Consider the following 23084-nt stretch of genomic DNA (forward strand, 5'->3'; position numbering starts at 1 on the left):
TTTATCCGACACTATATAAACCAAAATCCACCCCCAAATCTTCATTTAAAAGCTGAAATTAAAAGCACCCCGCTGATCCTACAAACAGCAAAGGAAAGCCGCAACGTACAAGTTTCTCTCTCGGAAATCGACACCTTATTATCTTTAAAGATATTTGGCAACGCTAATTACCTCACAGAAAATTAATTTGTTGTTAATCGTGTATTTGTAATCAATGAACATTCGTTGTCTTTACCCTGACAAAACGATTATCGATTGTTTAATCACAACCACTCTTTCGTTGACAGAAAACATAAAACAGCACATTTCCAAAACTTCATAAAAAACTGAAAACTGCAAATGAATCGTACCCTGACTTCATTATCACTACTGTAAACTGTATATTTCAGTGCTCATACAATGCTCATTCAATTCACTTTAAGACTGGCAAAAGTACAACTGCGCTAACAATCCGTAAATTTTATGTAGACCCTTCAGCTATCGCGAGTGCGACCTGCTTGTCTATCTAAATTTGTATGTATGGACGACATGTTCTTATTACGAGTTTGCCAGTGCGCGCAAATTTATCCGACACTGTATAAACCAAAATCAACCCCAAATATTCGTTTAAAAGCTGAAATTAAAAGCAGTCCGCTGATCCTACAAACAGCCACAAAGGTAACCCGCAAAGGAATGTTACTCTCTGAAAGCGACACCTTATTATCTTTAAAAATATTTCGCAACACTAATTACCTCACCGGAAATTAATTTGTTGTTTTAACTGTATACTTGTCATATCGATTAAAAGCAGTCTGCTGATCCTACAAACGGCAAAGGAAAGCCGCAAAGCCTTTACCTATCGCCTGTGCGACTTACTTGTCTATCTAAACTTGTATGTATGGAGAATATGTTCTTATTATGAGTTTGCCAGTGAACGCAAATTTATCCGATACTGTTTAAACCAAAATCCACCCCTAAATCTTCTTTTAAAAGCTCCAATTAAAAGCACTCCGCTGAACCTACAAACGGCAAAGGAAAGCAGCAAAGGAACTCCCAGAGTGCATTTCGCTTCCACAGGGGGATAAAAAGTGCGCGACATAAGCGCACTGACATAAGCGCGACAAACTATGCGAAATCACTATCCAAAGGAATGCATGCCTGCCAGCATAAAGCGATTACGTCATCGCTTAAAAATGATCATCTTTTGTAAATGGAGTGTTCAAAGATTAATTATTGAATCATATTTATATCTGTATACCTCTCTCATATGAGCTTGCTTGCACATATTTATGGTCAATATTATTTGCATTTTGTCACATTCATTGTACATTTTTTGGCACTTCTTAGTTCTCTGATGTTAATTATTACTGTATTTTACATTACATGTTATAGTATATAGACCATATTCAAATACTATTCATCAATCTTCATCATAACAAACTGACAGTGCAAAGAGACATTCAAAACTTATTACTATTATGCATGAACAGCACACTGGACATAAAATACAAGACAGTTTGGCTCAAGACTGTACCATTTTCTTGTTAGGATCATAATTGTATCGCTTAAATTCCAGTATTGCTTTGATGGGCTTTGCAAGTTGCTCAACAGAACTGGTTGGCCCTTCTGAAGTTGTCAACATGGCTGCTTTATTCTTCCCTCCCTTTTTCTTTTCACTTGAAGAGAGTTTCAAAACAGTATCAGAAAACAAACCAGAAGGAATCCTGATCTTCACTTTACCACTTTGACCAAAACCACCCTCAATACTTCCTTGCTCTCCTGTTGAGAGTTTTATCTTCATGCCAACAAAAGTTTGAATGTTTGTTTCTTTCTTAAAAAGAGAGTGTGCAATAACAGAATAATTGTCAGCCATCCTTTCAACAACTCCTTCTCTCGTCTTGATCTTGTAAATCTTCAGTTGTGGCAGGAAAGTCTCCTTAAAGTTTTTGTCTCTGACGGGAACTAGCAATCTTCCATGAAAGGCTATTCTGCAGAGGTTAAGGTGGATGTCCGTGTCAAGACGTGAGCCAATAACAAGGGAATTTTCTGGGCAAGTCACTGGTGTTTCAAACTCAATGAAAAGCCATTGATGGCTTGAAGAAGGCTTGTTAACAGAATCTGCATTTGCATCTTCAGGTGTGTTGACTAAATGGTTGGACTGATCTGCCACCTCTTCTTGAAAAACATACTCTTGCATAATATCAAAGGTGTGACTCTCCTGTGATGGATCGATTACCTGCCCAAGGGGGAGGCCAAACACTTGGAGTTTACCCATCACTGTTTCATGGCCAATTGTAATATGGAACTTTGACTTGGAATTGATAGCTCCTTTGTAATAGGGTATGTGTTTCACTGAGATAACAGCTGCAAAGATTGTTGGCACCGTACAAGGGCTGCAAACTAGACCCCTCTCCAACAACTTTGGGTCAAACTGTGTAACACAAATTCCCACCCTGTCTCCCTGAGATGCTTCCACTATAGAGGCCTTGAACATCTGCATGGATTTGACTTTTTTAGTAATCTTCATGGAAGGAATCTCAATTGTGTCATTGACCTTGAGACTACCACTGAGGATTGTCCCTGTCATGACAGTGCCCTGGCCTCGTATGCAGAAGCAGTGGTCAACCGCAAATACCAGTGGTCCTGATGGATCTCTGTGAGGGAGGTAAGCCAGGGATGAAAGTAACTCAATCAGCTCCTGTGTACCAACTGGATTGGATTCTGGAGAGTCTGGCCCTCCAGGCTTTGCTGAAACTGGTAAGATTGCAGAGCCAGCAAATTTGGTGTTTTGCAATGTCTTAGCCAGCTTTTTGGTCATCTGAAATAGAGAAAATTATTAGGCATACAAAATGCAAAAGCAAACAAAATACTGCTGCCACCAACTAGACAAAAAAGTGTTTCTGTAGAAGGTGCCAAGATCCAAATAGATAAACAACAAGGCAGATAACTTGTCTGCTATGTGGGCAAGTGAATGTTGACCAGGACAACCAGAATATAAATACCATAGACTATATTAAATATTATTAAAACAAGCATAAATGTGTTGGAATGGTTAGCAAAAAGAGTAGACACAAATCAATGTAACTGCTCAAGGTGAATTTAACTGGGTTCATAATGTAAATAAATTTGAGAAAATTAACTTAAAGTGCACCTAACCCCAAAAATTTTTTTTCGCTAAAACGAATCTACTTATTATTTGAAATAGTTCTGCGAAAAAAGTTTTGAATTCCGTTAAATCCTCGATTTTCTGTGCCACGACGAAATCTCGAAAATAGCTCCAAAACACCGCCATTTTGTTTCACGACCGAGTTTGAGGAGAATGGGTCCAGCGGCTCTTGTGACGTCTACCCAGGAAGGTTGGATATCTCATTTCCTCTCATTTCCTTCAGGATGGTGCAATACACATTCGAAAAGTGCGCAGAAAACGCCTTCCAGAGGTGCTATCGGCTGTTGCAGCAATATTCCAGATTTAAAGAAAGATATACTGTACAATTTACTGACGATGATCGGCTAATGGTGCAATAAGGACGTAAATGATGGTTGATTTTGTCGAACCGAAACAAGCGAACTGAATCTGTGAGAATCATCGAAGAACTCTCACTGGAATTTGTTCCGCAGACTTTCAAACGCTATTTTCATAAATTTTCTGCTTAAAGCTAACCAGAAATTTGTAGAAATACTACCTACAACCTATATCTTCCAATCCCGCAATATTTATAACATAACCAGCAAAGTTGTGTGATCCGGTCATGATCAAGAAGCGTTATACTGATATGTAAATAGATCGCAACTGTACGCCGCTAACCAACACTTATTTCTCTTTCGATTTAGATGAAAGTCGAAGATTAATCCTCTAGAATTACATGATAACAAAATTGTTAGACTCACAGAGTTTTTCGAAGGTTTGGAAATCAGCAGTGCGACAAAGATTCTGTGCAATAGCGTCGAAAATATGACCACGTAACATTATCTGCGGACCGCTTAGGGAACACATCCTTTTCGCTTATCCGACGAATTTCACTGCAAACTTTGAGAACAATTTACATTGGTTATTTGGAGTTACGACTTAAAACGTGTGACAATGTGAAATGGGTAATTGTATGAAATGTTTCCTTCCACCTTGCTTCCCACAGCTTCAAAAATACAGGTCCAAACAATACGATTTTCAATCGATCGAAGCCAATGTTTTGGAGGTCATCAAGTCTCGAAAACTGCAACACGTACGTCGTTCTTATAAACATGAAGCATTCAACTGAAAGTAAAACACAAACTGGATTTAACAGAACCTTGACAAAATACATTCTCGGTAAGGACAAATGTAAACGGGCTATAAACACGCGTGGGAATCTTATGTTTAGTTGACGAAATTACCATCCAAAGCAGTCCTTGAGTTTTCTTTCCTGCTTTTCATTTGCCTGCTCCTCCACTTCGTATCTAGCTTTCCATAAATTGCTCTCAAAGCTCTAAGCAGTGAGTTCACAGTTGTCGAACGTGCTCGATCGAAGTTTATTTCGGAGCCTTCCGAATCAAAACTTAACTCTGACTCCAGTGACGAAAAAGAAATGATTCTGAGACAAAACTTGGACGTTTTAGTCCCAAAATACATCGGAACGATTAGTTTTGCGTTCTATTTTCTTGAGCAAATACAGAGAGTTGACTGAGGCGCTATTGTGTTTGGTTCCTGGGTAGACGTCATCAGGTACCGCCACCCCAGACTCCCTAAAACGCGGTCGTGAAACACTTAATCGCGACTTTGAAAGGGCATAGAAAATCGAGGATTCAACCAAATTCAAAAATTTCTTCGCCCAAATGCTTCAAATAAAGTCTAGATTTGTTTTAGCGAAAAAACATTTTGGGGTTAGGTGCACTTTAAGTATGTGGTCCACAAACAGCATGGTGAAATTTTTTTATACTATCAAATTTTAATATTAAAGCATAAGACGCAACGTTTGGCAAAGTTTAAAAAAACCTGTACATTGAGTTCAGAGACACCTTAAAGTTTTGAAAATTTAAGGTGGTCCATGTACAGAATTTTTTAAACTTTGGCAAAAGTTGCATCTTATTACGCTTATTAAATTTGATAATATAAAAAAAATCTTCTGTGCTATTTTTTAATTATAAGCCCATAAAGCTGCAACTAAGGGTGTTTTTAGCAAGTCATACTCTTGCTATGGTAACCAATTGTGTCACAAAAATGATAACAACCTGTTCATCAAAGATTGGGCAGTTTTTTGATACCATGATTGTAGCATGACACATCAAAATCTAAGTGATGGAAACTGTTTGAATTGTGCTTGATGTTTAGAGGGCGGGGGAGTTCACTCTGAACTTTTTCTCCATAAGACGGTGCTTTTACTGCATTTCACTGACAGTAAAAGTAAATGCCCTGGGTATCCCCCAATTTGATGGGGAGGGGGGGATGGTGGGTGTTTCAAATGACTGGTGCACTACAAAAATAGTGATTAAAATTACAGAAACAGGAGATTGAGATGACCAAAACCACCGCAGCGCCATATTAGGAAGCCCCCATGAATAAAATGTTAAACTATATATTTATGTACAATAAATTAAATATTAAAAAACAAAAACTCTATATAAGCAAAAACAAAAACAACAATTAAATTTCTCCAAGAAGTAACCAAAACGTACTCAAAATAAATTTACCTTTTCGATTAATACGTCCCTCTTTTCCTCTTTCAACAAGTCGACCTTGTTTAATACGACGACCATCTTCTCACAGAGAATCTCTCCAATTACGAGACACTCCGCTGTTTGGGTCTGCATCCCTTTAGTGACATCTACTACCAGCATCATCATATCAATAATCTGAGCACCTCCAATAATAGTCCTGATTAGAGAAGCGTGGCCTGGACAATCAACGAGTGTGAACTGAAGAATGTCGTAACCATGCTGCTTCAGATGCTCTGGGATGGGAACTTGGAAAGAGGAAAACCCTAGATCAAGAGTTATACCACGTTCTTTACTCTGAGGGTTCTTATCAAAAGATGCCGTAGATGCAGTTGAGCTCAATGCTTTGGCAAGAGACGTTTTTCCACTGTCAATGTGACCAAGAACTCCAATGTTAAAGTTCAACACCCTTCTACAGGGATCCGCCATGCCTCGATCGTCCCCGCTCGATTTAGGCCCTGGGGCCGGCCCAGCCATGTAACCAGGCCTAAGCCTAAGCACTCCCTCAACACTCCCCTGTTTGGTTTTTGCTGGTCTTTCAAAAATATTTCCATGACATCATTTCGTCATCTTGTGATTGGATAATTAGGTCCTGCACCTCTGGCCTGCACCTTTTACTTTCGATCGTGCAGTCGTGAATACTTACTTTCGAAACAGGGAAAATCTGCAAGGCAAGGTGGGTCTTTCGCCTTCTGTGTTTGGTATCTTCTTTACTTCATGCATTTGTTCGGACGATAAACTTAAGTTAATTATTAGCTGGCATTGCAGATTCAATCTACTTATTAAAGTAGAACACTCCTGCAAGTTTAAGCTTAATAAGTTCCATCCAAACGGAATATGGTTCTTTCAGTTTGTAGCTGAAGCAGAATCTTTACGTCGCACACTATTAGCCTCTGCAAACATTCGAAACGTAGTTTACAGTATGGGGCCCAGTTCTCGGCCACAAAAAACGTAAACTTGTGTTTCTTACCTTGGAATAGCCGTAAGGACTTAGAATTTCACGCATAACTAACTTCAGCATTCAGTTTACACATGTAGAGCTATCGCCTGCAGAGATTCCAACCCTCCCGATTTGATGTGTTGCCTCCCGCTCTCCCGATTCATTTCAAATTCTCCCGATTTATCATAAAATTGTGAAAACAAGGGGAAAAAATGCTAATCTTGAGAATTTTTTGATGTATTACACTTTCTTCTCATATTATCCCCCCAGTCTCTCACCGAGTGTTGTGCAGACTCATCAGGCCAGCAGTCTTACTCCATTTAGCAGCTCAAAAAAGATGGATTAACAACAGTAAAGAACAGCCCAAAGATGTCTGTGATAAGAATAAACTAAAGACCTTATGGAATAACTCAGAAATGATGTCAAAATGCAGCAAAAGGCATTTGAGAAAACCTAAATTTGCAAAATTTCCCGGGGGGCATGCCCCCGGACCCCCCTAGAGGCTGGCGCCTTTGGCGCTAAAAGAGTCTCCCTATTTTCCTTCAAAAGGGGTTGGAATCTCTGTGACTGCTCTACGCTGTTTTCTCCTGAGTAATAACGAAAATGGTAGCTTTGTTCGTGGGCACAGTTATCAGCCAGCGGACCCAGTTCTCAGCCAGCGGACCCAGTTCTCAGCCACAAAAGAGCGTACGCGATATCCTCAGAATAAACAAGGCTTTATTACCATTTTTTGTTGTTAAATCGCTTATAAGACTTGTGTTTTGATATTTTGATCACAAATTATCCTTAATGAGCTTTGTTTCATGTTAGAAAGGGAAGTTTTTTGCACACCTAGTTTTTCTCTTAGGTGCAGTCAAGCGAGGCTAAAAAAAATTGGTTATTTAAAACGGGGTTAAGTCAGAGCTCATAATTTTCAGCATGCCACCCCATTACAGCTTTATTTTTACAACTGACTTGACACGAATACTCCACACAAAACTATGAGCGCTTTTAGTGTTGAAGGCGAGCAGGGTGGCTGAGAATAGGCAAATGCGCAAAAGTACTAAGGAAATATTGAGGAGTGAATTTAGGTCAAAGAATTAAACAGGCCAGGAAAAGTTTATATTTAACAGATAGCTTTATCACTCTACATCCTTTATGCCAAGAATTGGCTCATTTGGGCTTTCTAGACGGACAAAATATAAACTTGAATTAAACCATGTAATTTGAGTAGCTGTAAACAAACATGATTTCGGGGAAACCAAATTCACCTACCGTCGCGTCACCTCGACATGCCCACAGAAAAACTCGGCAGGACGAAACAAAACTCAGCAGAACGGAAGAAAAGGAATCAAGCTACCTTTGGAAACAATTGCTTTTTATTCAGATTCATTTGGGGCACAAAAAATAAATGCTGAACAAAAAGTGGCTGAGAACTGGGCCCCACACTGTACTAGTTGTTCTGTTTAATAGTGTAGACCATTTCTATGGCTACCAAGAGAGGGGGCTAGTATTCTGTTCTTGTAAACTCAGGCTGAAGCTTATACAAGACTTCATGCCACCTGCTAAGATTCTTTCATTATAACTGAGAGATTGACATTCAAATACTTTTCATTTGCAGACAAGGTAAGCTTATTAAGTTTGATTGCTTTTTTTGGGCTTATGAGCTTACACTTTAATACAGTTAATTGGCGTGTCAAACTAATAAATTGTAGAATTGCAAGTTTTTATTTTATTACGCACTTAAGAGACGTTTCTTCTTAAAGTGCCTATGAAGTAAAAAATAAGTGATGCTTATTTGAAAGGCTTTTCAAAGTAAAGAAGAATGGTGTTTCCCTTTTTGCAATATCTTTTTTCGTTCTAGAGATATTTACGTTTTTGTATTATGCAAATGAGGAAAGTGATGACGTCATAGGTGGTTCCATTTGAACAGTAAAACACTGAATCAAGAATATCTCTAGAAATATTGGAGCAGTGTTCTTCAAACTTGGCACCACAAATGTGCATCACAAAAGAAACAGAATCACACCTTCTGTGTTGTTGCCATGGCAACACTTTTGGCTCCAGTCTCTTTCTGTGAAAAACAAAATATGCCAATTTGCAACCCTTCGAAAAGGGACAGAGGGTCTTGCTCGGAACACACATGATTCCCATGTTGTCTTAACTCTCCCCATTAGATTGTTGGGAGTGGATGATCCTTGTTTAAGATAAAATCTGGTAATGTTGGTTTTAATTAAAACAGGACCAGCGGCATAACTGTTGTCATGGCGACGGCACAACGGGTGTTATTTTGTTTCTTTTGTGATGTACATTTCTGGTGCCAAGTTTAAAGAACACTGCTTTAATATTTCTAGAGATTTTCTTGATCGAGTGTTGAACTGTTTTAGTGGAACCACCTGTGACGTCATCACTTATAATACAAAAACGTAAATATCTCTAAAACGAAAAAAGATATTCCAAAAACGAAAACGCCATTCGTCTTCACTTTGAAAAGCCTTTCAAATCAGCAGCAATTATTTTTGACTTCATAGGCACTTTAAAATACATATGCAGGTCATTCTGTGGAAAATGACTTTATGAGCATGTGAGCTGGGAAAAGCAGGTCTTTGGGGGGGGGGGGGCTATAAGAGGCCATTTTCAAAAAAATAAGCTTTACTGACTGGACCGAAAATGCTGACATTGTTAAAGTTTAGTATGTTGAACCGTGAGAGAAAATATGAGCTAAAACAAAGCATCCTAACAAAGCATGTATGACAAATATTACAGAAGAGTAAAATTCTTGGCCATGCTTGTATGCATACTTTTAACAATTATGGCACCAGAAACTCAGAAGGGGTTGAAACTTGTAAATGCCAATATTTTACAGCTTTCAAAATATTCTTCAGTTTTGCAAAGTAGGCATGTTTGGAATAGGTACAAGTTGATGAATACAAGTATTCACAATTCTTTTTAATTGGTTTTGCAGCGAGTTACTTGTTGAAATCTGACCTTATACTGTAAATTTGTTACAAAAGCTAACAAATAGACCAATTTTGATATATTACAATTCAACCTAAGAGAATAGACCTCAGTACAAGGCTCTGGGGAATAACTACAGAGCCTAATGTGCTAAGGTCTATTGTGTTAGGTTGAATTTTAATATATCGAAATTGGTCTAATTATGGAAGCTCACTTATGTTCTATGCAATAACAAAACAGAAGAATTCAACCAAATTTAACCTTGTTTAACCAGTTTCTAAATATGTCCAACATTCACAAGTAGTGCAAGATAGCGTGCACACCATGAAGGTATTGCGAGAAGCTGACTGCTTTGTTCAAAGTTACTCAAAACAACTGATCATGTACCTGCCTTTTTCATCGCTTTGGCTATGTTAATAGGGTTTCAGGCCAGTTAATAGGTTCCTCAGAAATTAGCATGAAGCTTACTAGAAATTTCAATTTATTCAAATGTGAACAGGCTTTAAGGCAACATGAAATCATGTGAAGACAACAATAATAATGTGTGTTTGAATTTTTTATCAGTGGTAACTTTCTTTTTTGGACCCTTGTCTGTCAATGTCCTTTTCCTAGATGTTCTACTGTAGCACGAATTTTATGGGTTATTAATGAAATTAAGATTTATTTGATTATTTGAATATAAAAATTCAGATTAACATGTCAAAATTGTTTTCAAATGTATATAGTTTGAATGATGAGCAGTAGTCGGCGTTCTACCCCTCATGACGAGGAGAGTATCTACCGTATCCCACCTTATTATTACATTCATGTCTTGGATCAGAACACCAATGTCACCAAGGTTGAAGTTGGTCCAAAAACCTTCATTCGACAGGACAATGAAAAGGTAATGATTCAATTAGCCAACTTGCATTTGATCTCTATTATAATGAAAATAATGCATGTATGCTTGACTCAGTTAAACATTTAGGCAGGTCTAGGGAAGGAATCCAATTAAGAAAAACATAGGAATGGAGTCCTGATGCAATGTATACTGTGAGTGGTGGCTGGCTGTGCGGAGTTGTAGCTAAGAAAATAGTATGCTGTCAAAGATTTTCATTGAGTCAGCTTAAAGAAGGCACATATTTGATGTCTATTACAATAACAATAATACATGCTTGGTACATGTATGTATGGTACCTGGTTCGCTTCGCGCTTACAAGATGACTGACGCAGGATGTGGAAAGAGTATGCTCAAAACAAGATTTTATTTCAATTACCTTACTCATGATAGTGGCACCATTATTCAAAGTAGTTAGGAATTTATTCAAACCTTTCCATACAGATGATATGGTTTGATATCAAATTGTTGTAGGTTTGTAATCTAAAAACTGTTTGTTGCCCTTTACACTGGGGGGCGGGTACTCCCAGAAAAATTGTGTGGGGTTATGTAGCCTGCTTCCCAAAACAAAAACTGGATCATATGTCTGAGTGGAAAACTTGTCTGATATCTAACCCAGAGGAACACTCCCATATCAATGTTAGCGATGCTCATCGTCTCACAGAGAGTGTAGATCAAGGATTTTGGTCTCACTTTTTATAGGGTGTTCAGAACTAAACTATAGGACTATTTTTAGATGTTAAAATAACTTTTAGGGTGCACTCAAAGAGATAGCAATTAAAAAATGCTCTCGTTTTCATTTTTAAGCTTGATTTCTGCCACTCTCTCAAGTTCGGTTCTACTAGCCCGGGCTCCTTTCCCGAACAGCAGCTGGTGATCTATTCCAATTTTCCGGCATTGTTCTATTACAACTCCACTTGCCTGTTATAAATCTTTACATGAATGGCCCATGATGATAATAATAGGCAAAGAAGAATTGTACATGTTTCTTGAAGAAATTGTTTTTATTTAATCTTTATTTTAGATTTGGTATGGATTGTGTAGCCATGAGATTACTTCCTGATGTACTTGTATGTCAATGTTGAATCAATGCAATCAATGACTAATCAATGACTGAAAATTTTGAGGCCTATTGATTATTCATTATCATTGGGTTCTTCCAGAAAAAATCCACACACCCCGATGGATGGGTTTCTGGAAATTTACTCGGGATGGAGGGATCAAAAGACTATGGTTCTAAATCCAGGCGGGAGGCGAGGTTGAACCCAAAAGAGACTTCTTCGGTGATCATTTCCAACCGAACGTAACCTCAAACTTTTAGATGTGTGACGTGACACTTGAGCACTCTCTGAATCTGAAAAAAGTTGAAATCTTTCAGTTATATCTTTCTTTCCTGATATACCTCAAGCCCCGGGGGGTACTCCCAGAAAAATTGGGTGGGGGGTGTGCGGCCCGCCTCCCAAAACCCTTACCCTATTTATGACCAAAATCTGCGATATTCCCTACTCTATTTATGGCATGACCAAAAATTTGAAACCCTATTTATGACCTGACCCTGACCCCAAACTCTTTTTCAGACCTACATTATAATTAGTTCCCTAGTTCAGACCAATGTTAAATACAGTAAAGATAATTTGTGAAGGGTTTTTGTTGATTTTCTTTTTGATAATGATGAAAAAGTGGCTTCTTCTTAAAAACATACCCATATCAAGGCTAGAGTGCAAAAACCATACCCTATTTATGACCAAAATGGCCAAAGTCAGCTAAAATTGATACCCTATTTATGACCAAAACGGCTGAAAAACCATACCCTTTGGGGCCGCACATACCTATATAGCCCATATAAGGGAGTACCCCCCCACCAAGTTACCTACACAGGTTCTTCCATAACCATTTTTTGGCAGATAACGTCCAAGAATGTGCAAACCTTAATGCAGTTTATGAAGAAATATTCAAGCTACATATTTTGATTGAATAAGGATAGGAATAATTATTTTTAATAATTATAATGAAAGATATCATGGCATTCTGTTTTGGTTTGGTGCACTTTTTATACAGAGTCAGTCTGAGACACAGTTTGCTAAAACAATATGTGATTTGAACTACTAGTGAAATAAATTTGGTTAAACTGTCATGTCACTGCAGAATTTTCCTGCTGTAGGACTTGGTAAGATCACTTGAAATTGAAATTTGGTTCGTCAAAAGATTCAACAATCCCGCACAATTCCCCACACAACTGAGGTTTTTCCTGCACAATCTGCTTCCAAAATTCTGCACATTGTTTTTTCTTTCCTGCACCCTATCAGAAGGCCAACTTCGAGGAAAGGTATTTAATTCAACTTACCCAAATTCTTATCATTATAAATTTGATGATATATTTCGCACGGTGCGTGTAACAAACAAGTTGCATGTTTTTAACAAGCTTTGAGTCCAAAAACATTTTGAATTTGTATTAAGCTTGTTTTATTGTGTTCCACAGGATAATTGTTAAAGCTTAATATTTCCGAAAGCTTTAGAAATTAGACAAGAGCATCTTCTGGATACAATTGTGCATATAATTCTACTGAATATATAAATTTATAAGACTCATCAAATTTTTTGGAAATCCAGGCGGGAGGGGGGTCTTTTGTCTTGGAAATCCAGGTAAGAGGGGGTCTAGTTCTTCAAGTAATCCAGGTCGGAGGGGGGTTAAAAAACGTGTCCATCCATCGGGGGTGGGGCATGGTATGGATTTTTTCTGGAATAACTCATTGATCACCTGCAATAATCAATGGCTAAGCATTGATTACCCATCAATAACAGTGTTATTCATAATGATTACTCATTTATTTAATTGATGTCATTGATTAGTTATGTCCAATATAATATAGGGGGTTGTAGAAAGGAAACATTTGGTGAGAAAAGGTGAGGAAACTTTTCTCTCTTATTTATGCAGGTCATTCTTGGTCCAGAGAAAATGATAACTATTCCTCCTCGTCATTACTGTATTGTTGAAAATCCAGTGCTCAGGGATAAAGATGGACACGTTCTTATTGATGCTAATGGACAGATCAAACTGGGTCATGCTGATCAGGTTCTGTATATCGTGTAACACATGGCACTTAATAAGCGTGCAATCACTATAAATGTAGCCTTAACTGTCTGATTTGAACTTGTAATGGCTTGGAACATGGTGAACATAATCACTAATGAACATAAACTACGAACTAAGCTGAGTCAAAGTAATAAATGCGTGACTCTTTTATTAAGAAACTTTTAAGTAGGAGTCAATTCCAAATTCAGTACTGCAGTAGTTAAGGCCTGATACCTCAACTCATTCCATACATCATGTATTTTGAGATGGAATCAGTGTTAAAGATATTTAGAATAACCAGTTTTCTGTTTATTTTATACAATCTTCAATTTGAATGGTTTGAACCTTTGCAACCAGATCACAGCTTTTGAAGGGGGTTAACGGAATAATTATATCATATTACATTTCACCATTACTATGAAGGCTGCAGTCTAATATAGCCAAGAGATGGACTTTGAAGTTCTTTATAGCCACTATAGATGCATTGCTTTCTCTTGGAAATTTCATTTTTAGTTTACTCTGGGTAATAGGTAATTTTTAAGTGGAAATAGTACAAGTCATCACCAACTCAATGTGTTCTGTATCAAAATATCCACTCTGCCCATAAATTTTGGAATTAATTTTGGTGTGATGTTAATAGATTAAAGAGACTAATTTATGTATGTGATCCTCTGTATTGCAGGATATCCGTCTTGCACAAGACCCATTTCCTTTATATCCTGGTGAAGTTTTAAAGCAAGGCGTTTCAGGTCTGAGGGTAGTCATGGCTAACTCTGCAATTCGACTTCGTGCTATGCTGGACTTTGAGTCTGAATCAGGAGAGAAGAGGGTAGCTGGTGATGAATGGCTGTTTGAAGGTCCAGGTAAAGCTTATCTTTTAATTTTTACAATAAATTAAAACTCTTACTTAGAGGGGAGATGAACTGAATTTATTTGATTGGGTCTGCATAGAATTTAATGGCATTCTTAAGAACTATACTGTATATTGTATTCAGCTAGCTTGTGGAAAAATTTAATTTTAAATAATGCACATATTAAACAATTTACAAAATCATTTATACTCTCATATTTAATATTTCAGGTCCATATGATATTTAATCTGATCTTGCCCTATTGGTTTTACACTCCAGGTACTTACATACCAAAGAAAGAAGTTGAAGTTGTAGAAACAATCCTTGCGACCATCATCCAACCAAACCAAGCCATTAGACTGAGAGCAAGGAAAGAAACAAAAGTAGGAGCAATACATTTATAGGATATTAAAAACATTATTTTTTAATTAACCCAGGATAGCCTCAGGCATGGGATGAACCTGGCTCCTCTTTTCTTGTGTTATCTTCTGTTCTGTCATGGTGGTTCTAGCAGTGCCCCTGTGTAGCCAACAACACCATGTTTTTAAGTGATACATCTGAATTACATAATATATGGCAAGCATCATAATTATTGGGTTGGTACTACAGTATATAGAAAATGTATGAACAAGTTTTAACCTCCCATCAAGCTAAGGTTGTACAGCATCTTGTTATCCAGTCTTCCCTTGTAGAGTGATTGAATCATATGTCTAGTGGTTACCTACTACAGATGAAAAAAAGAAAACAATACTGAAAATTTCAAGCCATATACTTGCTTGTAAAAGTAGTTGTAGTGATGCTTTTGGCAGGTCAAGTTGCTTTCAGAGGTTCCCGCATTATTGTAGTGGTTTGATGGTGGAAAGTTTGCAAATTTATTAACTTACAGTTTTTCTTATTTGAGGTGACATTACATGGAGATTCTACTGTTTGAAAGCTTTAATATTTTCTTTTGTTACAATTACTTTTAATTATTACTTTGTCCTCTTGTTCTTCTTTTCTCAAACAGGATCGTGATGGTAACATACGTGTCGCTGGGGAAGAGTGGCTGGTTAAAAAGATTGGTGCTTACCTTCCAGGTGCTTACGAGGAAGTAGTTGATGTGGTTGATGCTTATGTATTGACTGAGAAGGTGAGAACGCCTTGGCCATGTGTTTTGCACAAAACTAATTGAATGAAACTATTGGTGTTTGATGTTATTTTTCCTTATGGCCATAATTGAAAGGCCGCGTGCAAGAACGTCCCCTAGATTTTTTGGCCATTTTGAAAGTGTTCAAAAATAGCTGAATTTTGGCATGTAGGCTTCGTTGCACCTCAGAAACATTGCTCTGGATTTTTTTTGGCTGGGGCGCTCTTCGTTCTCGAGAAATAACGTATGCAAAAAGCTCAGTTTTCCAAGCGGCATCTTTTGGAGATTTTTTGTTGAACAAAAAACAAAAGAAACCTTATTATTTTGTTGAACAGCAAACAGGCAGACTGTTTATAGTGTATTCCACTGAATCTTAGCTGTCTTAAAGTCAAAGGAAAATAGTATATAGAGCGGAAATCTGGGAACAGATTGTTTACATCGGTTATTGTGACGTAAACACAACACGTGAATCGATCGAGCGGCAAACGAAATACCATCGAACGAAAAAGAGATGTGCCGCATTAGAACTCTGTCAACTAATATCTTAACCATAGTGTTAAAGTACCTTGTGTGCCTGCCTGGTGGTTGAGAGGCATCATAAAGCCTCGATAAACCCGTAAGTCGTCAGCACGTTTTAAAGAATCAAAATGTGTTCTGAAACTTCGAAGGTAGCTGATATACCGTAATCGTGTTATCGGCGTTCGAAGTCAGATCGAGCCAGGCAGCAAAGTCCAAGAGCAGTTCTTGCCCAAGAAAAATACCCTCTCGTGAGTTGTGGCCCATTTGCCAAGCGTTGCTAGTGTCAAAGTTTGGAAAGCGAGAACTGGTTTTTGAGTGATAAAATTTGTCTTGTATCAACCGCCATGTTTTCCCGCGCACGAGGTGTAAAGACCCTTCCCGGCATGCATTGCGATCACGTTCTGCTCGCGTTTCTAGAACTGGTAACTAGATTGTTTCGGCTTTTTTCATTTAAAGGTAATCATGGCCAACAAGCAGCGATCGATTGTAACATAGATCTGTGATCCAGGTTGCGTTGATTTTATTTCATATCGGCATGATTTGTAGTGTTTTGAACTTCTGGGATCAGCGGACATGCAGATGTATGGAGACCCGTACGTTGCGCAGACGGGTTAATTTGTTAATCTGTTAGGCGGTGCGTGACATAAAGCTACGATCGCGTTTGTCGAAAAATATGTATTTATCTTGTGATTTTTAGCCATTTAAGACGTTGCTGTATTTAGAAAAGTGCTTATTTGATGTTTATTTGTTCAGTGCAGATAATCATTGTCCCAGATAACCAAAGTAAGTTCCAGATGTTAACACTATTTTCCGGCCGCCATATTTTACCTATTTAAACCTGAAATCAACATTTTTGAGCTTATACATTGCGTGAAATTAACATTTTGCTGTTTTCTAAGTGAAATCAACATCCTTTCCGTCGCGCGTTACGTGAAATCAACATTTTTACCTGTTTAGACCTGAAATTAACAATTTTTAGTTTATAAGTTACATGAAATCAACATTTTGCTGTTTTCTAAGTGAAATCAACATCCTTGCCGTCACGCGTTAACGTGAAATCAGCATTTTTACCTGTTTAGACCTGAAATCAACATTTTTGAGCTTATACGCAGCGTGAAATCAACATTTTGCTGTTTCCTAAGTGAAATCAACATCCTTGCCGTCACGCGTTAACGTGAAATCAGCATTTTTACCTATTTAGACCTGAAATCAACATTTTTGAGCTTATACCCAGCGTGAAATCAACATTTTGCTGTTTCCTAAGTGAAATCAACATCCTTGCCGTCACGCGTTAACGTGAAATCAGCATTTTTACCTGTTTAGACCTGAAATTAACAATTTTTAGCTTATAAGTTGCTTGAAATTAACATTTTGCTGTTCTCTAAGTGAAATCAACATCCTTGCTGTCACGCATTAACATGAAATCAGCATTTTTACCTATTTAGACCTGAGATCGACAATTTTTAGCTTATAAGTTGCATGAAATTAACATTTTGCTGTTTTCTAAGTGAAATCAACATCCTTGCCGTCACGCGTTAACGTGAAATCAGCATTTTTACCTATTTAGATCTGAAATCAACATTTTTGAGCTTATACGCTGAGTGAAATCAACATTTTGCTGTTTTCTAAGTGAAATCAACATCCTTGCCGTCACGCGTTAATGTAAAATCAGCATTTTTACCTATTTAGACCTGAAATCAACATTTTTGAGCTTATACGCAGCGTGAAATCAACATTTTGCTGTTTTCTAAGTGAAATCAACATCCTTGCCGTCACGCGTTAACGTGAAATCAGCATTTTTACCTATTTAGACCTGAAATTAACATTTTTGAGCTTATACGTTGCGTGAAATTAACATTTTGCTGTTTTCTAAGTGAAATCAACATCCTTGCTGTTACGCGTTAACGTGAAATCAGCATTTTTACCTATTTAGACCTGAAATCAACATTGTTGAGTTTATACGCTGCGTAAAATTAACATTTTGCTGTTTTCTAAGTGAAATCAACATCCCTACCGTCACGGGTTAACATGAAATCAACATTTAAACCTTTTTTGACCTAAAATCGACATTTTTGAGCTTTTACGTTGCGTAAAATTGACATTTTGCTGCTTTCTAAGAGAAATCAACATCCTTGCTGCCGCGCGTTAACATGAGTCAACATTTTAAGCACTTTTGACCTGAAATCAACAAATTTGAGCTTATATAAGCTGCGTGAAATTGATATTTTGCTGATTTCTAAGTAAAATCAAAGTCCTTGCGGTTGCGGCGGGCCGATCCTTTGTTATAATAAACCAAGGCGAGACTTCGACTTATAACAAAGGCTTGGCTTGGCTATTATAACAAAGGATCGGCTCTGTTTATCATAACAAAGGCCCGGCTTTGTTTATTTGAAGGACTCGGCGGGAAAAGGGCGTCAGGTATTTTAATCAAAGGTGAACTTTGTCGAAAACGCTCCAAATTTCGCATGCAGTTTCGTTCAGGTATGTTAAGCAATGTCCCGTAGTTTTCGCGCTAAAGTTCGCTTCGTTCTCAAGATATTGCGTATGCAATAAACCACTTGGTTTTTCCAACCTGTGTGCCTTTGTTGCATACGTTATTTCTCGAGAACGAAAAGCAACTCAGCGAAAAAAACTTCAGAGCAATGTTTCTCAGGTGAAACGAAGCCCACATGCCAAAATTCAGCTAGTTTTAAGCACTTTCAAAAATGGCCGAAAAATCTAGGGGATGTTCTTGCACGCGGCCTTTCAATTAAGGTTGCAGGTCAAGAAGAAAGAAACTTTAGTGGGTGAAAACACAATACTGACCCCGGTGACCCAGTAGTTTACACTGTGGTCCTTACTGAGTTGAAAATTACAAAGATAAAGATTATAGTCTTCTTACTTGCTGGAATTAGTCTAAAAATTAGACTACTTTTGTTACTTTTAAATAATTTTCCTGCAGAGAATGTGCAGCTTCAGAAATATCTTTCAAGTGGTTGGGCATTCTCATTAATTAATTTAATTTCTGTTTGCTAGCACTAAGTTATCCATTAACTTTCTGCTTTTAATCCTTTAATTAAAAAAAAACAATTACCTACCTTTTATGACCTGCATCAACCTCCCTTTCACTTAAAATAGCTTGTAGAGATGAACTAATGTTCAGGAAAGTTGTCTGAGTAGTACAAATGGGAAAAGAAGGTAAAAGTTTAAAAGCAGCGATTTGTTGCAATGCAAACCCAAATTGCAATTCATTGCCATGATTTCAATTTTGAATTTTCTCACCAATCACAGACCAAAAAAGTGTGACATGTTACCTTGTTATAAATATGTCGTCTCTATCTCTCATAAGAAATATTACGAGAGGATTCCTATAACCTCAATTAATTATTCTTTCATTTTGTCCTGTTTGATTTTTGTTTTAGAAAGCTCTACACCTTCGATCAACACGGACATTCAAAGATGATAAAGGTGTTTTACGGAAGAATGGAGAAGAGTGGTTAATCACCATGGCAGACACAGAGGCTCACATTCCAAATGTTTATGAAGAGGTAATGCACTCATTGCTTATTTCATCACCTAACTTATTCACATGATCAGTTAGCTCTTTCAGCTTGCAGTCTGAGCTGACTATAACAGTGTTCCAGATAAGCAAGGGGTCTCAGGTCAAAAACCTGACAAGGTCAGCAACATGACCCGACAAATTAATAAGAAAATGTATGATGATTTGGTGGAAGACATTGGAGATTGACCCATGGGATTCCTCATTGACACCATACCTTGAAAACTTATCTGGAACCCTGCTATGATAATAATAATATGATATTAACAATCACCTCTTCCACTCTGTTACTGTAAGAACTCTTCACTGACTCATGGTATTATTCAGGTCATTCATACAGTTGCAGAAGTTTAAAAGTCAACAAGGAAGGTGCTCACAAACATACCTTACGCAGCTTATGAATTATTAGAATAAGGAAAATCAGTTTGCATTTCTGCCAAATGAAATTAAATTTAGTGCTTTCATATCTGCATCATGCAACAGGTTGTTGGAGTAGTTGATATCACAACGTTGAACAACCGTCAGTACTGTGTCATTTTGGATCCAGTCGATAAAGATGGTAAACCCCAACTTGGTCAAAAGAAGCTTGTCAAGGTACAATATGTTTTGGTGTTCGGAGTTGAAGAACCAAGACCCTTTTTAAAACAAATTCTAGGTAGTAGATCTTCACCATCTCTACATTGACTTATTTATTTTTTGCATGCCTCAAGGTAGTTTCTAGCTTGGCCAATTCATTAGTTAGCAATGTAATGTACCATAAACCAACAGCGGGTTAAACATAATTTATGTCTTATATATTTGATGATCCTTGAAATAAGAGTTATAACTAGATGTCTTCTCCTTCACATAGGACTTTATAGTCAAACGTATCCACAACAACCACCTTGGGGCTGTAATGCAAGGAAATAAGAGTAAATGTATGGACCGTCCACCAGGACATAAAAGTGGGCTGTTATAGAGAAAGGGTGGTGAATGGTCCTTTAAAAACCATAGGCCTCGCAACATTTTTGTCAAATTTCACGGGTCTCAGCTGTGTCTCATTTTTTCGTGGTTATGTGAGTCTCGCAGTCTTGATTTTTTTACAAAGTTGTCTCACACTCGATTTTATGCTGAAAGTATGTGCTTTCCACTGTAAATATATTTTTGACGTATATAAATGTTTGATGATAAAAAGTTCTCTATTTCTTTTCAGGGAGAGAAGTCGTTTTTCTTGTTGCCTGGTGAAAAGCTTGAGCAAGGCATCCAAGATGTGTTTATTCTTGGCGAGGATGAGGGAGTAATTTTAAAAGCAAATGAAGCTTTTAATGATGTTGATGAAAAAGAGGTAAATGTTTCTTTTAGTATTTAAATACAAATCTCCTATTTTTCCAGTTTCATTTTAGCATGTGGCCCACTCAGAAACATCTGCTTTTTCTTTCCAGCTGACTGGTAAAGCCTGGTCTCTTACTTCCAACCTATTTTTAGATCTTTCTATCCTCTGACCAACTTATATTAGAATGAAGATGCATTTTTTATTTGTAGTAGTTTGTAAAGCCTTTAAAGAGCTGGCTCACAGATTTAAAAATAATTTAAATAACATAATTTGATGACAAACAATTTCTACGTTAAACATGTATATATATTCTTTGCACAGAAAGAGCTGCCAAGACGACCTGGTGACCGCTGGATGATCCGTGGACCTAGTGAATATGTTCCTCCTGTCGAAGTTGAAGTTGTTGCACGAAGGAAAGCCATTCCCCTAGATGAGAATGAAGGAATCTATATCCGGGATATTAAGACTGGAAGGGTGAGGGCTGTATGTGGTCAGACATATATGTTAACACAAGATGAAGAGCTCTGGGAAAAGGAATTACCTCCAACTGTTGAACAACTTCTGGCGGGAGGAAAGGATCCCCTGGCTGACCGTGGCACCCGGAATGTTGTTTTACCAGAGATTTCTAGTAAGGCATTTTATGGATAACATTCAATATGACCATAGGATGAAAACAGGAATAACCAGAAGGTTTTTTATTTTTTAGCCAACCAGCCTAGTATATATTAAAGGATTTTAAACCTTTCAAGACCAGAAAGAGGCCTTCAGAGGTGGCTGTCAAAATATTACTTTTTAATTATAAGTGCTTATGTTGTTAATAATAACATTGGCTGGAACATTCAATTCTGTCACCATGTATTTCCATCGAATTGGAATGTATCATCAGAAATGTTTTACAATAACATGTTTGATAAAATTCTGACACTTGAGTTGTCACTAGCAGCACCTGTCCAATAACATTCTGGTGCCAAATATACTTGTTGAAAGAACAACTATCTTGGATCTATCTCCTATCTTAAAATGTTCCTAATTTTTTCATTCCCTTAAAGAACTTAAGAGTGAATCCACAACAACATGAAATTTATAAAGAAAAATGATCTTGTTTTAAAATTCATTAATCTGCAGTCTTTAAATATTATTAGCATTAAGTCATGATGATTAAATATTTTTATGTCTGATCGAAGCGATTAACTGTTGCCAAATTATATGGAAATAATACAAATCTATCACAAAAACTTAAAAACACTGATTAAAATCCAAAAAGTGTAAACAAATAAAACTTTAAGGTAAAAAGCTGTTAAAATTGAGTCTAAATGTATTCACTCTGATGATGATCAAACAGATCGAAAACGTTTAGATTTAATTTAAACTGCTTTTTACCTTAAAGTTTTATATTTTACTTTTATCGGCAAAATGTATATATGTAAACAAATAGTTGTCAAGAAAGGTTCCCATGGAATTAACGTCAAAGTTGGTGAACCAAAACACTAAACATTTTTCTATGTATGTTAAAGTGTTAAAGGAATTGGAATAAATGTTTTGTCATTGTTAATTAAAATACATGTAACTTCAAGTTAACTACTAACATGCAGGTGATTGTGCTTCAGTGAGTGCAAATTAGTAAATTTGGTTGCACTGTATAAACATTTTCCCAATAATCTGAGTTGAAGTGTTAAAGTAATTTTCATAACAATTTCCTCACTATTAAATAAGTTCAATGTTTTATAAGCTGCTAATATTATGTTGAAAATGGCAGGTCCATGCAATTATATTTATCATACAATTGCATATGGTGCCGCTACATACAGGTTTGACTGTATGTTTTGAAATTTTTCTAGGTTTTCCATCCATGCAGCAAATGTCCAACCAATGGGATGAATTTTCTAACTCAGTCCAAAGTCAAAATTCAAGACGTCCTGGTCCTTTAAGAGGTGATTAATTTGTTTTCGCAATTTTGCTTTTAAACACAACCTGTAGTAAGCAGTTAAGAATTTTTGAGTTACTTTTTTGAAAAGAAAATACCTCTTAGAGTTTGACTAAAGACTTTTTTTCATGAATGTCTGCCAATTATAAATTCTTTTGTAAGTAATAAAATTAGCCTGACTAACCTTGTTTTTGAGTTGCTATTTCAAAAGAATTATAATTTACTCCCAAACGAGTTTAGTGAGGCTAATTTAAGTGCATACAAAAGAATTTTCAATTGGCAGCCATTTATGAAAAGGGTCTATATTATGAGTGAGTAAG

General features: G+C 37.0%; 2 protein-coding genes and 1 long non-coding RNA gene across 4 annotated transcripts in view; 1 reads left to right on the forward strand and 2 right to left on the reverse strand.

Moving 5' to 3' along the window:
* Positions 1–225: 225 nt before the first annotated feature.
* LOC110054695 (selenocysteine-specific elongation factor-like) lies at positions 226–6181 on the reverse strand. Its single transcript, XM_020761052.2, has 2 exons — positions 5644–6181; positions 226–2797 (listed from the first exon to the last, which is right to left on the reverse strand). The coding sequence occupies exons 1-2, from the start codon at positions 6142–6144 to the stop codon at positions 1502–1504; spliced, it is 1797 nt and encodes a 598-aa protein (XP_020616711.2). The 5' UTR covers positions 6145–6181; the 3' UTR covers positions 226–1501.
* A 65-nt stretch (positions 6182–6246) lies between these two features.
* LOC110054694 (major vault protein-like) overlaps positions 6247–23084 on the forward strand; it is a 32126-nt gene continuing 15288 nt past the window's right edge. Inside the window, exons 1-11 of one of the 2 annotated variants that reach the window (XM_020761050.2) lie at positions 6247–6343; positions 10270–10427; positions 13357–13494; positions 14177–14357; positions 14625–14728; positions 15352–15474; positions 19392–19517; positions 20012–20122; positions 20721–20852; positions 21162–21468; positions 22679–22771. In XM_020761050.2, the coding sequence (XP_020616709.2) occupies positions 10275–10427; positions 13357–13494; positions 14177–14357; positions 14625–14728; positions 15352–15474; positions 19392–19517; positions 20012–20122; positions 20721–20852; positions 21162–21468; positions 22679–22771 (1468 nt within the window). In that variant the 5' untranslated portion in view covers positions 6247–6343; positions 10270–10274. The remainder of the gene's footprint in view (positions 6344–10269; positions 10428–13356; positions 13495–14176; positions 14358–14624; positions 14729–15351; positions 15475–19391; positions 19518–20011; positions 20123–20720; positions 20853–21161; positions 21469–22678; positions 22772–23084) is intronic. The other variant, XM_020761051.2, reaches the window with a different exon arrangement.
* LOC149097333 (uncharacterized) lies at positions 13638–14774 on the reverse strand. The gene is made up of 2 exons (XR_016204390.1): positions 14637–14774; positions 13638–14303 (listed from the first exon to the last, which is right to left on the reverse strand). It is a non-coding gene; the product is annotated as an uncharacterized LOC149097333 (long non-coding RNA).

Source organism: Orbicella faveolata, unplaced genomic scaffold (genome assembly GCF_042242905.1).
Source record: "Orbicella faveolata isolate gen_17 unplaced genomic scaffold, um_ofav_v1 contig_47, whole genome shotgun sequence".
Classification (NCBI taxonomy): Eukaryota; Metazoa; Cnidaria; class Anthozoa; order Scleractinia; family Merulinidae; genus Orbicella; species Orbicella faveolata.